At 41.2% G+C, this 17,608-nt stretch overlaps 1 protein-coding gene across 1 annotated transcript; it reads right to left on the bottom strand.

Annotated features, from left to right (window-relative positions):
* Positions 1-1,299: 1,299 nt before the first annotated feature.
* On the bottom strand, positions 1,300-17,233 carry LOC117516906 (aspartoacylase-like). The gene is made up of 6 exons (XM_034177797.1): positions 16,792-17,233; positions 11,544-11,739; positions 9,474-9,567; positions 9,265-9,372; positions 2,193-2,302; positions 1,300-1,443 (listed from the first exon to the last, which is right to left on the bottom strand). Exons 1-6 carry the CDS (start codon positions 17,028-17,030, stop codon positions 1,300-1,302), a joined length of 891 nt encoding a protein of 296 aa, XP_034033688.1. The 5' UTR covers positions 17,031-17,233.
* Positions 17,234-17,608: the final 375 nt, after the last annotated feature.

Below are 17,608 nucleotides of genomic sequence, written 5' to 3' on the forward strand. Positions count from 1 at the left end.
TAAATAATCTATAAATTACACTCACACACTGTTGTGCAATTTTTCAGTTAAAGGAGTCGTGTTATTAACCTTGCAAGCAATCACAGTGTGTGCAAAAAACAAAAAAAACAAAAAACAAATTGCGACAGACACTTGATGTAGCATTAAAAATAGTTCCATGATTACATGTGTGTTGCTTTAAATGAAAAGGAGTTGAGTCCCATAAATCTTTGCATTGGCTCAAGTTGACGGCCATATTGTGAGGGGCAAGTACGCTATGTAAACAAACGCAAATGATAGAGAAAATGCCTCTTCACATGAAATTTTATATATTTTGAAAAATTCTGAAACAATTAAAAAAAAAAGCAAAAACAAATTAAATACAAATTTGCAAGTATTAGTTGCAAAACTGGGCTAATATTGTTTGAAACACAGCAAATCAAATCTATATCACAACATAATGTACAATGAATAACCATATGTGCATATATATTTGTGTGTGTGTTTAATTATTTTCCTATGATAATGTCTATGATAAGGTTTTCCTTGATCCTTGATATACATTTAATACAAGTAGAGTTTGGGCTACATTTTTGATTTTTTTTTTTCTCTACTATTAAAAAAATCAGTTTGGTCACATTAATTTCTACAACCTCCTGCTGCATAATGTGCAAGCTTTTCTTTGTTTTGATTTTGTGTGTGATCTGCCCCTCACAAGATGGCAGTATGGTTCACCTCCACCTACATGAGTTGTGGACATCCTTGACATAAGTCACAGAAGTCTGAAACGAGCTGTATCAAAATAACAGGGGACTTTTTTACATGCAGACATAGACGTGTGAGACTTTCAGGAAATGTAATATAAACTCTCAATTACATTCTACTGTAAAAGTTACAGTATGACTCCTTAAATCACTATTAAGGCAACTTGATGAATGCCACCAGTTTTCAGTCAAAGGTTGCATGTTGTGATTCTAACAGGCATTCCTGAGCATTTTACCTGAAATTAATTTATGCTGAATTATAAGACAGCATTGATTAAGCCTGGCTTATAATATTATAAAAGTTAAGCTGATTTGTATCAAATACATCTTCACACTAATCTTCAACAAATCATCCAAAATGTTCTTTGCATAGGTATGTTCTGATTGTAAATGCTTTTTAAAAAATAAATGCTGTTTGGAAATGTAATTGTTATATGAGACTAAACTTTAGTACAAATTCATTACACAGGCGTTTGCTGAGGTTAACTTGTATTTAACCTCAGAATCATTTTTAGGCTTTTCTGATGGCGCTCGCCACTACGTTCTCGCCTTGTGGTTACAAATGCCTGTTGTTTTTCATAATAGGCCGCCTCATTATAAAAGTGGGGTAGACTGTCCCGGAGCCTTGGTAGTGGATGGTTTTCCCGTCAAAAGTTTGGAACATAGGGTCACCGGGGTTCAGTGGCTCCCAGTCACAATCCTAGAACAAAAACAAGCAGGAACAATGAGGAAAGAACCTGATATGGTCTTGACCAACGATATTTCCTCATACATCCTGACTCAGGTTGACTTCAGACCGACCGATATATTGACTGGCCGATAATATCGGCTGATATGAGCCTTTCACGAACATATTGGGTTGGTTACCCTTGTGAAGCGCCTTGGGGTGACTTACATTGTGATTTGGCGCTATATAAAGTGAATTGAACTGACATATCTGCACCAGTGTTACATTTGCAGATATGAAAACTTTTATTTTTACCAAATAAACAATTCAGAAATCACTTTGGCTTTTAGAAACATGTCATTATGTATTTTGTCCATCAGCATTGTTTTACAGTGTTGCTAAGTATGGCTGGGACCCCGATCACCCCTTGGTCACATTAGCTCCAAGAAGACAGAGGCAAAGTTGCCTGCTAGGTGGGGGCCAAAATAGAGGAGAAGTCTATTTTATGCAAATGAGCGATGCGACACGGTGACTCCCGAGCCAAGTTATTTATAAAAAAGTTCATGTTTAAACTGTAAAATATCAAGCCTGTATTACATTTCTTGTCAAAAGGGTTTGATATGAAATGTTAGGAGTCGCGTCATTTTATTGATATTTGGGAGATATATCAGCATTGTAAATTTTTTGCTCAATTTCAGAATTTAATACAAAAAAAAAAATCCATATTGGCTGGGCTCTACTTTAGCGCACTGACAGATAAGGCAGAACATTACGTGACTCACCTGCAGGTTGGGGTGCAACCATGGCGATGATGTTCCCATTGGGTCTCGTGGGTAGTCGATCGTCTCTGAGACGCAAAACACTTCCACTGTGCAGGATGGGAACTCAACGCCTAAGTAAAATATGAAGATCATGCAAGGTTTATATGCAGGAGAAACTGCATAATGTTAGAAAAGTGAAGCTGGTGCTCTGTCATGTACTAATCTGCAGTTTAAAGCATCAGTTTCCTGATATAGCATCCCAAAGGTGCACAATTCCATGTCTGTGCGTGGAGAAAGTCCTCCGCTGTGGGCTCGCTGCAGCTGTGCGGTTGTGCACGCAGGTGTTGTGTTTTGGGTGCTGCGTGTGCAACAGTGTTTGAAGCAAAATAACTCGGTGAGTTTTGATCAGATCTGAACCAAGTTCTGCAGAAGGACAAAGTTTAGCCAAGGACCACGCAATCTAATTTGAGAAAAATCAACTAAAAGTCAAGGTCACAGGACAAGGTCAAAGACTGAGCTCAATACTGACATAAGCAAGAGCCATAATTATTTGAGAAGCGTCACACTTGTTGTAATTTTGTGTCCATGGACCAACACAGTGAAGTTGAAATGAAATGAAACAATATATATTTTGCCAGTTCCTTTGCCTCGCCAGTCTTGATGATCAGAGTCTTCAATGATCAATGATCAAACTAAGTACTTAGTGTTGTAACTATTTGGTTACAGGTAACTAAGGTAAAAATAACTTGATAACTTGAGAGTAACTCAGATCTTGGAGTAACAATAACTAACTACACTGATTAATTAAGCACATCAGCCTCCAATTATGTTCAGTATTTTTTCCATATTGTCATAAATGTAACGTATTTTCCAGAGTATAACTCAGACTCAAACTCATTCGGGTAGAGCTATTTTCAGTCTAGACGTTTTGCCTGGATGCTGGCGCAACCTCCTTCCAGAGGGAAAGGTGTGAACAGACTGTGCGTAGGTGGGTGGAGTCTCAGAGGATGCAGGTGGCTTTGTCTCTACATATGGAGATGTAGATGTACCCAATGGGTGGTAAGCTGCATCCGATGGTCCTCTGCACAGACTTCACCACGCGCTGCAGCGCGTCTTCTCCACCACCGTGCAGCCACCATACCACACAGGGAGGCAGCAGGACAGGACACTCTCCACGCACAAGCTGTAGAAGGCCCTGAGGACCTCGGTGTTCAAATCCGGCCCTTCCCAATTTCCTCAAAAATGAGGCGTTGGTGGGCTTTCTTGATGACAGCCGTGGTGCTGGTGTGCCAGGTGAGAGTGTTGGAGAGGTGGACTCCAAGATACCTGATGGAGGAGCGATCTCCACCGCTGCTCCGTTGATGTAAGAGGGCGGAGGGGGGTGGTGGGGCTGACCTGCAGACGTCAACAACTATCTCCTTGGTCTTCTGGGTGTTTGAGGATGAGGTTGTTGTCTCCGCACCAGCGTGTCAGGTTCTCCACTTCTCGCCTGTACATTGTCTCGTCCCCTTGGCTAATAAGCCCGATCACTGCTGTGTCATCTGCAAACTTAACAACAAGATTATTCTCGTGCTGGGCTCTGCAGTCAAAGGTCATCAATGTGTACAGCAGTAGACTGAGCACACAACCCTGGGGTGAGCCAGTGTTCAGGATGATGGTGGAGGATGAGGTGGTGTTGATCCTGACACCCTGTGGCCTCCCAGTCAGGAAGTCCAGGACCCAGGTGCACAGTGCTGAGGGAGCTCCTAGTTCAGCCAGCTTGAACACCAGTTCTGCAGGATGATGGTGTTAAACGCAGAAGTGAAGTCCAGGAACAGCAGCCTCACACAGGAGTCCTTGTTCTCTATGTAAAGAGGGCCTGATACACTATGGTGGAGATGGCATCAGCTGTGGACCGGTTTTGTCTGTATACGTACTGATGCTCATCTACAGTCACATCAATGGTCTGCTTCAGGCGCCTCATCACCAGCCTCTCAAAGCACTTTGTGGTGATGGGGGTGAGTGCAACTGGCCTGTAGTCATTGAGGCAGGATGATAAATTGTGGTTTTTTGTTTTTGTTCTTTTTACTAGTTTGGGAGGTCCTATGACTTAGTTACAATGGCTTACAATGACAATATTGGGCTTTTCCAGGAACCAAACCCCTAAACAAAATAAACTCACTCATCTTCAACCTCTTACTCCAATTAAGGGTTGCGGGGGGGCTGGACACTATCCTATCAGTCACAGGGTGTGAGGCAGGTTCACCCTGGACAGGACGCCAGTCTGTCACAGGTCAAGAGATAGACAAACAAACACTTCACACTCGCACACCTACGGACAATTTTAAAGTTTCCAATCCACATAACCTGCATGTCTTTGATTGTGAGGGAACCCACACAAACACGGGGAGAACAGGCAAACTCCACACAGAAAGTCCACAGATGGGAATCGATCCCATGACTTTCTTGATTGTGAGGGCAGCAGTGCTAGCCACTGTGCTGCCAAAATAAACTCTAAGAATAAAAAATAAAATGCTAAATGTTATTAATAAAAGGTGCATTACAGCAGTTCTCAAAAACCCTTCCTGGCACATAGACTATACTGTCACCATAGTGGTTTCCCTGCTAGGCTAATGGATTCCACATCCATATTAATAGTAGGCCCTGCAGTTCTCTTACCACCTGCTCCAAGGCCTGCTGTAGAGTCCTAAAATTACCCTTCATGTAGACCTTATCTATGTTCGCAGATAAAGTGGCGCGCCTTCTCTCGAAGGGGGAAGCCGTCCAGCATCAGCAAGCCATGGTGACCCCAGAAAGAGGGCTAGTTATCAGTAAAACTAAAGCCTTGCTGTCTACACAACACTGTGCCAGCCACTTATTCAACTATGTCAGCCTGCTAAACGCCTCACATTACCATGAGGAGCAGGGGTGCCACTAGGGATTTTGGCCACATGATAATAATCTTAGTGGGCCACCTTTATGTTATTTTGTCAGTATTACAATTGTATTAGGGGCGTCTCTGAGCCTGTGTCAATCATTGGCCCCTAGAATCACCTACTTATCTCCCCTTTCGACACCTCTGCGAGAAGGGAGGGGGCCAGAAACTCTAATTGATCCCGACATATCTTTCTGGCAAGGTCAAAGCCTCTCTAGTCCATGTTTGGGCTCTCAGATGATCTCATCTTAATATCATTAGTGCCGACATGAAAAAACTATGTGGCTATTTAGTGTCGTGTTGCTTTCTCTGACTATCCTTGTGCAATGTCATCAACTTAAGGTGAAAGGCAATGTCGGGTGCTCTGGCCCCAGGAATACATTTATATTAGCTGCCCTCTGTAATCTAACTTTTGGGGGTAAATAGAGTCCCCTATCACTAACACCACTGTGTTTTGGCCTGGGCATGGGGGGTAGAAGTTACACATGGGCTTGGAGAGCTAACAACAGGCATGCCCAAGGCTGAAAAATGCTTCACAATTGGCAACAGCCACTGTGACCCTGGTACCACAACCAGGCACCAAGCCTTATGGGAGTTCTTCCGCCTACCGTCCGAAAGCCATCGTCTTTATCCGGCTGAGCTAAGCTAGTGCTAACGGATGCATTAGCCGGTCCGACACGAAGCTCGTGTGGAGTGCCGGTGATGTCTATCTCCACTGAAGTAAGAAGCTGTTCTAACTTACAGACACAGCTCTGTAAGAGGGCCACCCTGTCTGTCAGCATCAGCAAGATCAATGTAAAGTGTAATGCAGCGTAGTGTTCACCAAGAATACTTAAATATGTAGCAAGAGCTAGCGCAAGCTAAGCGATAATGAAAAGCTAACCACTCAAGGATTCACACAGGAGTAAAATAATGAGCTAAATTATACCTGTTGCACGTAAAAACTAACAGAAGTGATAGATCTTTGAAAAAAAGAAACAATTACAACCTTGTATTAATTAGAAGAGCGTAGTTCAGTCTGATCGCTGAGGAGGCCGTCGTCCGGGAAAAACTCACAGGTTTGATTGTAGTGGAATAGAAATCTCAACTTCTAAGATGTAAATTTCTGCACATGCATTCGAATGATTCTGCAAAAGCTCTGAGTAATGACTTGGAACGTGACACTGAAATGTCACAATTCAACCTCAGAACCTGCACAAGAACCAACATTGTTTGAAAGTGGCATGATGTTAGTAGATGACTGATACGCAAAGTCAGCACCGAGGGCAGATTATCCTGCAACGTCAATGATTGCAACGCTTCTCTCACTAAGAAAGTGGCTTTTTTTTTTCTTTACTTTTTGCAATGTCACGCAGTTAAAACAAGCTGTTTCTTAACGCTGCTTAGTTTCAAACCCATTCATCACCCGGCCGCTGCATTCAGCAGCACCAGTGTTCCCCACACGACAGGAGATTACCACAACATTGGCAGCCAGACTCTAACGACATGGAAAGTGACCAAATCCCAACAAGAAAACCATTCAACAGCAGGCCAGTCAGGAAACAAACAAACAAACAAACAAACAAACAACAAACAAAAAAAACCCACAGCAGACTGCAGCTCAGTGTTTTCAGGAAAGAGGAAGAAGCTGACTTGCACCTAAACATTGCACATGCTGTTCTGTGCCTTCAGGAAGGAGCCGAGCAGACGTTTGATGAGCAAGGTGCAGATAAATTTAGCAATTTTATTCATGCAGGAAGCAGCTGTGTGCAGCTGCATGAATCAGACACCCTGCATGTAGCAGGGCTGGTTCCAGACTAAAATGCCTGCAAACAACTGATTTAGGTTTTAAACAATCCATCATTACCTGAGGCCATCAAAACATGGCCATCAGGTATTATGAAGGCTTTGCGTCTGTCTCTCCATCCGTCCGTCTGTCTGTGCTCAGCATAGGTCCAGTCCTATAACTGCCAGGGTCTTCAAATTCACAAGGAACATTCTTGGGACACAGACCTTGGACAAGTTCAAAGATGGCTAACCTTGACCTATTTTAAGAGGTTAAAAAAGTCACTTTGTTTCCTATTTTTATGCTATGAATCATGCAAATCCTTTTTTTGGAGTGGGGGTGGGGGGGGACAGTCAATCAGAATAGAGTGACACTGTGACATCACTGGGTGGTCTCTCTAGCACTGCAAAACCACTTCATTTCTAGCCCAATATAACACGTTTATCATATATTATGTAAAAGCTAACAAGAAATAAACACTTCTAACACTAAAAATGATGTTTTTGTAACCTGATAACACCTTTGGAGTGATTTATAAGACATCTCGTGGACATTAGCCTGGTGACATCACTGGCTGGTCTTGCTAGCTGCTAACTGCGCTTCGCTTATTTAAAAGCTAGCAAGAAATAAACACTACTAAAACTGAAAACACTGGTTTTGTAACCTGATAACACCTCTGGGTCAGTTTCATAAAGCAACCTAATCTTGTTTAGTGAAATAAACTCCATAAGTGTTTTGATGTTAGTTGCTGCACAAAGCGCTTAAGTCGGCACGTTCCCCGACTAAACTTTTTAACCTAGTACAGAGGAGGCTAATCTTATTTTTTTTAAACCCTCTAAAATCATTCTAAAGTCAGTTTCAAGCAGGAACGAGGTCGTTTTAAGCAGAAACAAGGCAAAATTCCATGACGCATTAAAATGTTCAGCGTGCAGCTAGCTGCTCGTTTAGCCGCAGCACTCTGATCACTTCCGCCACCTTTTATGTTGAAACAATGGTGAATTTATGTGGAAATGATTGTTGTACAAAGTTTCAGATATCTGTCACTGAGATAGATGATGACTGGAGTGCAGTTTGAAGCAGAAATGAGGTATTAATCCGTGAACCACGTCATCAGGAGGGACTGATTTTTAGGGGGACCGTTCGGTTGTGACACCGGAAGTAAACAAAACTGTCGCGCAAGAAGCCGTCTCTCACCAATGGCACACGTGAGGCCGTAATGCTTGTGAAAACAGTTGACTAAGGTAAGACAGCTTAGCCAAGTTTAGCCATCAATGTGAAACAGTGATTATACGGATTATGGTGAGTTACTAACTGTAGTCCACTAAGAAAGGTTAGTAGACTGAAAGATTAGGTTACTTTCTGAAACCGGGCTCTGGAGTGATTTACAAGACACCTCACAGATGTCAGCGTGCATCCGCAACACACTTGGTCAAAGCTAACTTCCACTCTTGTCAAAAGCTCAAGTATGCGCACACGCACGCCCTCCTGCAGAGGTGCAACGTGAATATAAACATACAGAGATGAATATGTCAATGATACATGGATAACACAATGAAGCATAAACACTTATTTCCACTGTGGTCCTTGTGAAATTGTCATGTGACAAAATATAGGGGGCTTGATTGAACATGTACAAATTGTACATAAGACAATAAGATCTTAATAATTAATGTAAATAACAATAAATGTATAATTATACATTTATTATACAATTATATATATACATAATTTCACTGTGTCTCAGTGAAATGATCCCAAGCCCGATTGATATTTGCAATGATTACTTTCTTGATGCTTTTCTTCTCTTTTTTAGAAACAAACCTGTAATTTTTTTCTCGTGCTTTCAATATGTTCACCAATATTCTGGTATACACATAGAATTCCAAACATGATGGCGAGGAGCTATGCACTCGTCACAACGACGTGTGTGAGTCAGCTGAACGGTACCAATCGAGCTGAGAATCTTTAAAAGAACAAAAAGCGTTCCCCTTTTAATGTTTCTCACAAACAGCTACATATCGTGATAAAAGCGCTCAGTCTGCAGGCGCAAAGATGTCCAGTCTGCTGTCACAGATGAGACTGTCAGATCGAGTCAAACTGTATAAGGAAATTGAAATCAATTTAATCTCGATCCTATTTACACAGCCCCAAACACAACACAGGCCAGACATAAGGTTTAAACCTTATTCATCCTCCCTGAGCTAGCACATCGTCAACAATGGTAAGGAAAATTCCCTCAGGCATTTTTTTAATTACAGGAAGAAACTTCTAGCAGACCAGACTTAGTGGGGAGACCATCTGCTTCAACCACACTAACAAAATAAAACAAACATGTTCAGAAATGTTACGTATCGTCACACACAAAGGTTTACTTAAAACTTTTAAAGGACTATGGAATATAGAGTCTGTGGTACCTTTGTTAAAGAGTTCGATGAAGTCCAGCGCATGTTTTAGGATTACCCTCATGGCTTCAAAGATGTTACTCCTTAACACACCCTGGGGCTGAGGACCCACTTCCACACCTGCAAGAAAGAAACACAAAGATGTTTGCTTCCGGAAAAATGTGCTACATTTTAAAGGTCTTTGTATTACCGAGGCCATCTGGTTGTGGTTTGAGACTCACCTACGGGGTGCTTGGCGACCGAACGTGAAGAGCAGTATCTGAGAAGAGGATGTTCATTCAGGAGAACAAGACAACTGGCAGGAGCCACAGCTTTCTGCAAAACAAAGCAAGAAATATCATGAAGTCAAAAAAACAAAACAAAAAAACAACAAAAAACACAAAAGCACCGTGAGAATTTATATTTATACACATTTAGGATGACAACCTGTAAGGATCAAATGTCTGTTCAGAAGTCTTTAACACCTTAGTGTTTCTGTATAAATGGCAACTTTGATGCTTTCGTCTTGATTGGGTTGTCAGTGTAAGATCAAATTTGAAATTTCTACTTGTTTTTAAATAAATACATACTAAAGTATTAAAGAACTTTATGCATTTATTCAAGAAAATTATGTGAATTAATAAAACATAATTATTTTGTTGGTTAACAGGCCAATGCACAATATACTATACATGTAATAATCCATGTAATATGCATGTAATAATCTACCCAAAATAATCACATTTTAAACTCAAAAGCTTGTCACATTATTTATTTGTTTATTATTATTATTTATGGAGCATTTTTCCAAGTGTTTTAAGTTATATGCATTTTAAAATAATCAAAGCAAAAACACACAGCAAAAAACAAGAACAAAAAAAAAAAAAAAAAAAAAAAAACTGGAAAAAACCTGGATTTTGTGTACCCGAAGGTCCCATAAACCCTGAGTATCAGTACAGTGTGTAGGATATCTATATGGGCGGGGGCCCCTCATGGAGGCTGCCATGTTGGTACAGTAGCCCAAAAGGGACATATTTTGAAGAGTGGCCAGAAGACTAAAGAAAAATAAAGAGGAATCAGTGAACAAGTACCAGTGTTAATGTAACACTGGTTTGTGTAAAAAACAACACTGTGGGTGTTAATTTTGAACTTCTACTTTTGCTGTGTAGGTGTGACTACTCTGTGCATAACATAAATGCAATAATTAATCAGTGAGGGTATTTTATTATATTGTACATTTAGACATTTCTTTTTTATCTTGTTTCCCACTCACACATGATGGAGTTTAACACCTGTACAGAGTTGAATTAACACTGTGCATTTTAACACTGAGGTGTGGCACCAGTGTGGTGTAAATGTGTTTGAAATTAACACTATACACTGACATGCTTTAACACTGGAAATTTAACACTGATAAGTTTGCCGTGGGGCAGCACAGTGGCTTAGTGGTTAGCACTGTTGCCTCACAGCAAGAAGGTCATGGGATTGATTCCCACCTGTGGCTTTTCTGTGTGGAGTTTGGATGTTCTCCTTGTGTTTGTGTGGGTTCCCTCCAGGTGCTCCAGCTTCCTCCCACATCCAAAGACATGCAGGTGAGATGAACTGGAAACTTTAAATGGTCTGTTGGTGTGCATATGAGTGTGAATGCACTTGTTTGTCTATATGTGGCCCTGTGACACATTGACACGCCCTGTGACTGCTGCTTAGTCCTTAATTGGAGTACGCGGTTGAAGGTGAGAGAGTGAGTGAGTGGGTGAAGTTTTCTGTGTGGTTGCTCCCCTATACACCGTCTGCTGGATGCTAGCGCAGGCTAACAAGTCTGAAACCTGGTTTTTATGAAGGGTCACACATAGGGTCAGAAGGAGAATCAGAGCATGAATCCACATCTCCAAAAAACAAGAAGTGAAACAAAATCATGACCAGCAACAGTGTAATGCAATCCCCAACCTCACCACTAGATGGCACTAAACCCTACACAGCATAGCTTTAAGAAAAAAAAAAATCTCCAGGAGTAACTGAATAATTGTTCCATTAAAGTAAACATCCACATTAAAGTCAGTCCATCGTAATATTGTTTACAAAGTTAACTGAATTTCACCAAAGCAGAACTCATTCTCCTTAAATACAGACTTTGCTGCAAACAGCCATTTAAATTCATTTCAACAAAAACTTGAATTTCACCATCAATTTTGAATTTATGTCAATGATGCAAGTCGCAGGTTTTGTTCTGGTAAAATAAATAAATAAATAAATAAAAAACTTCAGACAGATGTGCACTTGTGCTTTAAATGTTTGTTTTTGACGGCCGTCACCTTGATGTAGCTCATCATTTGCAGGTTGAAGTGATCTTTGGAGCTTTCCAGAATCAGAGTGCAGCCCATGTTAGACGTCGTTGTTGTGGAGGTCAAAATAACATCGTAGGCCTCAGGGGTTCCTTTTGGTCCAAATATTCTGTTGATCTCCTGAGCTCTCTGCACCTCGTAGGGAAGGTCACTTCCACTTGGGGCGCTGTGAAGCACAAGTTGCAGCATGTATTGAACATACAATTACATTTATGCAGCTGAGCAGTTGGGCTACAATTGACAATTATTTTTAGAACTGATTAATCTATCACTTATTTTCTCATTTAAATTAGTTATTTGTTCCATAAAATGTTAGAAAAATGTGAAAAATTTCAATCAGTGTCTCCCAAAAGATGAGATGACCTCCTCAACCCAAAGATAGAGCTTATTGTCCAAAAGGGGTAAATAAATTAGTAATGAAACCATAAAATATTCATATTTAAGAAGCTGAAACCAAATAATTTAGGCTTTAAACTATTTTTTTATATATACAAAAGGGTTTCAACAATTGTGAAACTAGTTGGCCATTAATTTAACAACTGGAAAATGAATAATGTACTGTAATTCAAAATTAATAATTTGTGAAATGAATAATTGATTTGATTAGTCAATGACTAATTGATTATTTGGATGTAATGAAAAAGTTTGAACTTGCATCAATATTGTAATAACCAACATATCAGATTTTAATCACAAGAGAGAACTTGTCATTTGGCACCACAGACACTTGATAGTAATGAGACGAGTCCTCTGATGAGATTTAACAGACAACGCTGTTGTTATCCAGACGTCCACGTAAGTGAGGCGCTGTCTTTGTGTGTAATACTTCATTTTCTGCTGTGGTGCACATGGAAAGATCTGAGTCATGTTTTTCCAGCTGGCTGAGAGACAGCAGGAAGTCCAGGAGGAGGGACGCGCTGGAACTGTTGGTTTCTGGTTTCCTCCCATGAAATGCTTGGAAAAAATAGATCCTACTTGATGCATTCTAGTGCATCTGGAGAACCAAATACTCCACTTTGAACTTAGAAAACTAGTTACATTTTGCTTCTTTACAGTAATATATTTTCTTTTCTGCCTGACATTATTGTTAATGCAGCCTATAGGCTTTCTTATCATGGTTAAATGTTACCTTTTTTCCAGGCCAATGGTTTCTATTCTTTGGCGATGGTTTTTGACTTTCTGTGAACTTGTACCTGTCCTGACTCAACTCACTCCAACTCATTGCATGTGCTTGTTTAAACCCCCTGTAGCTGCCACATTGCTTCCTCGGTACCCCTACACTCCGCACCTATGAAGACTCTGAAATAGTTTCTATTATCTCTCTCCCTCTCCAAGACTTTAGCTCTTTGGAATGCTGAAACATGCAAATTTAAAACAACAAAATGGTATTTATGTACACATTGTAAACATTTTTCAATTTATTTTCATTTATATAGCGCCAAATCACAACAGAGTTGCCTCAAGGTGCTTTACACAAGTAAGGTCTAATCTTACTAACCCCCAGAGCAACAGTCATAAGAAAAAACTCCCTCTGAGGAGAAGAAACCTCAAGCAGACCAGACTCAAAGAGGTGACCCACTGCTTGGGCCATGCTACAGACACAAATTACAGAACAATTCACAAAACGAATATACAGGAAATGCCTGTTAGTGCACAGGACCAGGAGGGTCTCCAGCACAAATACCACACCGATCTCTGATGGAGCTGCACCTTAAACAGAGAGAGAGAGAGAAAAAAAAAACGAATCAGGTATCAGAAAGACAAGAAATACAGTGTAATTTGCCAGCATTAAACAACAAGAAAAACAGAAGAAAATACTAAGGGATCTCCAGCCACTAGCCCCAAGCTTCACTAAAAGACCCAGAATTTAGGTAAGGTTGATGCCGCGGCACGCTCTGTTTCCTAATAAATTAATTAAAAGAGTATTAAAGCGTAAAACAAAAACTATGCCAGTATGCTAGCCAAACGAAAGGGAAAAATAATAAGTCTTACGTCTGGACTCTATCTATCTTATTAGTTGGCTATGTACCACAGGCCTTTTAAGGTGGCAGTATTAAACCATTACTTAAAAAGCCATCACTTGACCCAGCTATCTTAGCCAATTATAGGCCAATCTCCAATCTTCCTTTTCTCTCAAAAATTCTTGAAAGGGTAGTTGTAAAACAGCTAACTGATCATCTGCAGAGGAATGGTCTATTTGAAGAGTTTCAGTCAGGTTTTAGAATTCATCATAGTGTTATGTGTCGGACGCAGCTCGGAGAACCGACCAGCGTTTGAAGGACCCAGTATGAAATAAGCAGAGCACGGTACAAAGGCTAACTGAATTTAATACATAACAGTGATAAAATAACAAAAGGTGCGGTCTGGCGTGGTGCGCTCCCAGCAGCGCTAACGGTCCGGAGCCAGAAGCTGTTTCGGACCCAAGGACCCGCCGACACCCCCCAGGTGGCCGCAAACAACCGAGTCTGTGAAAGAAGGAAACCATTATGTGAGTCCACACTCTACACACAGAACACTAAAGGGTGTACAACAGCAACACTTCCTGGCTTGATTACTGATCAGCTTCCAACCTGCAGGCATGGAACATCTAGTTCACAAACTCCACTGCAGTGGAAGCTGATACATGACTAACAAACAGCTCAATACAATAAGGTGTGAGGGACACCACATTTACTGACTGTATAACTGTTAGTCACAAAATTCTACGTACCTCAGGAAGTGTGCTGACGAGCGTGAGACCCTCACCCCCTCCTCTTTCACAGACTGTGCATCAAACCTGGATGTTATTCAGCATCGCTGTGATGAGATGGCCCCGAGACGACGATCTCACCCGTCTGGTCACAAGGTCGAGTCTCTGGCAAATACACACTGTGCACTCCAGTCTTAAATGCCAACATGTTCCAATCATCCAGATGACACCACAGCTGTGGAGTCCTGACGAGTCGCAGGTGATCAGGGTGAGGTCCTGACAGCCTCGCAACACAGCACTCAGTCCCCAAACGCAAGCCACCTGGGAGGAAACCAAAGACAAACAAACCGGCAGCCAGGCCCCCCCAGCCATATAACACATAGAACAGAACAGCATTAGTGAAGGTTACAAATGATCTTTTATGGCCTCAGGACAGTGGACTCATCTCTGTGCTTGTTCTGTTAGACCTCAGTGCTGCTTTTGATACTGTTGACCATAAAATTTTATTACAGAGATTAGAGCATGCCATAGGTATTAAAGGCACTGCGCTGCGGTGGTTTCAATCATATTTACCTAATAGATTACAATTTGTTCATGTAAATGGGGAATCTTCTTCACAGACTAAGGTTAATTATGGAGTTCCACAAGGTTCTGTGCTAGGACCAATTTTATTCACTTTATACATGCTTCCCTTAGGCAGTATTATTAGACGGCATTGCTTAAATTTTCATTGTTACGCAGATGATACCCAGCTTTATCTATCCATGAAGCCAGAGGACACACACCAATTAGCTAAACTGCAGGATTGTCTTACAGACATAAAGACATGGATGACCTCTAATTTCCTGATTTTAAACTCAGATAAAACTGACGTTATTGTACTTGGCCCCACAAATCTTAGAAACATGGTGTCTAACCAGATCCTTACTCTGGATGGCATTACCCTGACCTCTAGTAATACTGTGAGAAATCTTGGAGTCATTTTTGATCAGGATATGTCATTCAATGCGCATATTAAACAAATATGTAGGACTGCTTTTTTGCATTTACGCAATATCTCTAAAATTAGAAAGGTCTTGTCTCAGAGTGATGCTGAAAAACTAATTCATGCATTTATTTCCTCTAGGCTGGACTATTGTAATTCATTATTATCAGGTTGTCCTAAAAGTTCCCTGAAAAGCCTTCAGTTAATTCAAAATGCTGCAGCTAGAGTACTGACAGGGACTAGAAGGAGAGAGCATATCTCACCCTATTGGCCTCTCTTCATTGGCTTCCTGTTAATTCTAGAATAGAATTTAAAATTCTTCTTCTTACTTATAAGGTTTTAAATAATCAGGTCCCATCTTATCTTAGGGACCTCATAGTACCATATCACCCCAATAGAGTGCTTCGCTCTCAGACTGCAGGCTTACTTGTAGTTCCTAGGGTTTGTAAGAGTAGAATGGGAGGCAGAGCCTTCAGCTTTCAGGCTCCTCTCCTCTGGAACCAGCTCCCAATTCAGATCAGGGACAGACACCCTCTCTACTTTTAAGATTAGGCTTAAAACTTTCCTTTTGCTAAAGCTTATAGTTAGGGCTGGATCAGGTGACCCTGAACCATCCCTTAGTTATGCTGCTATAGACTTAGACTGCTGGGGGGTTCCCATGATGCACTGAGTGTTTCTTTTTCTTTTTGCTCTGTATGCACCACTCTGCATTTAATCATTAGTGATTGATCTCTGCTCCCCTCCACAGCATGTCTTTTCCTGATTCTCTCCCCTCAGTCCCAGCAGAAGACTGCCCCTCCCTGAGCCTGGTTCTGCTGGAGGTTTCTTCCTGTTAAAAGGGAGTTTTTCCTTCCCACTGTAGCCAAGTGCTTGCTCACAGGGGGTCGTTTTGACCATTGGGGTTTTTACGTAATTATTGTATGGCCTTGCCTTACAATATAAAGCGCCTTGGGGCAACTGTTTGTTGTGATTTGGCGCTATATAAAAAAAATTGATTGATTGATGGACTCGTATGACTGAATCCTAAGTGCTCCTTGCTCACCTGTCTCATTTTATGCTGACACTGTCAAGGAAATTCCACAACAGATGGATAGAGCGGAAAAATACATAATATGGTTAAAGTAGCAATACGTCTGTCTGTATATCTGAAGGCAAGAATTGGCTGGTTCAAATCTACTTTATATATTTTTCTTCTCTCTTTCTGTAATTTCATATTGCGAGTTATTTCTTTTATCTAACAGCTTTGCCTTTTGACATCACAAAGCTGAAGGAATAAAGATGAACTCTGGCTGCCCTCCCCTGTTCGGCCAGCAGGGGATTCCATTCCCTGCAGAGTTAAAGGTTTTCCAGCATTTAGACCGTTTTCTGACTCCAGGCCAACAAGTTGTTGTTGGACTGGATTCAGAACATGCACAAAGTACAGAGCGTATTCTGAAATCTGTGCATTCACGGATGACTTTCATTTCTGAGTGTGTTTCTTACTAACTTTGGGGATCTGTGCGTTTTTGCGGAGGTTCAGTTGGGTTTGGTTTAGTTTAGTTTACCTGAGATTCTCTTGGGTGAAGGCTCGGTTCAGGTCCGTCTCTACATATCTGGTGCATTTCTCCACAGCCTTCGGGTTGGTGATGAAGGGTTTGGTCTCGACCCCTCTCCTCTGGATCTCAGCGCTGTTTTTCTTCCACAGGTTTACCAGCGTCACTCCGGACATTTCGTTCCCGTGCGTCCCTCCGAACACGGCCACCCTCCTGACCTCGCTCAGACACAGGCTGCTGGAAGACGACATGTCGGCACCGCAGTGCGCACAGTTCGACTGAGAAGACGCGGAAGCTCTCGGACTTTGAAACTGCACAAAAAGTTTCCTGGAGCCTCGCAGTCGGTTTGAATGCTGCCGTGGCTGCGCGCTTACGTAACGTGGCCGCCGGCGCACTGTGGCCAGTCCCCGTGCGTAAGAGGCGCACACGTTCTGTGCGTAAAAGGCGCCGACTTCGTCATAGGATGTAATTATTGTTTCGAAACTACAAATAAAACTTTAAAAGTTCTCTGCTGTCTTATAGGTTGTGCTACAGTTACAATTTTTCCCCACTTGAAGACACAATTTGCAACAACTGCAATAGTATTATTAAAGGTAACGTTTGTATTTTAAGAATTGGATTAAGAGGAGTATAATATTTATTATTGCGGATAATAATGGAAAACCTTTATTATGAATACTTTTCAAGACAAAATCTTTTTCAGTTAAATATAAAGAATTGATATTTGTCATTAAGATTTTCCCCTCGGATGTGACAGATCTGGTAAATGTCAGGAAGATATCGGAAGGTTCATGTTCAGGTTTTTTGTTTTAAAAAGTTGGGAGTATAA

This window comes from Thalassophryne amazonica, chromosome 9, assembly GCF_902500255.1.
Source record: "Thalassophryne amazonica chromosome 9, fThaAma1.1, whole genome shotgun sequence".
NCBI classification, from domain to species: Eukaryota; Metazoa; Chordata; class Actinopteri; order Batrachoidiformes; family Batrachoididae; genus Thalassophryne; species Thalassophryne amazonica.

Coding starts and splice junctions, on each gene's coding strand:
- LOC117516906 (XM_034177797.1), bottom strand. CDS start 17,030: ATGTCGTCTTCCAGCAGCCTGTGTCTGAGCGAGGTCAGGAGGGTGGCC. Junction 9,373..9,473: donor GGTCGCCAAGCACCCCGTAG/GTGAGTCTCAAA, acceptor TCTTTCTTGCAG/GTGTGGAAGTGGGTCCTCAG. Junction 1,444..2,192: donor GGTTGCACCCCAACCTGCAG/GTGAGTCACGTA, acceptor TTTTTGTTCTAG/GATTGTGACTGGGAGCCACT.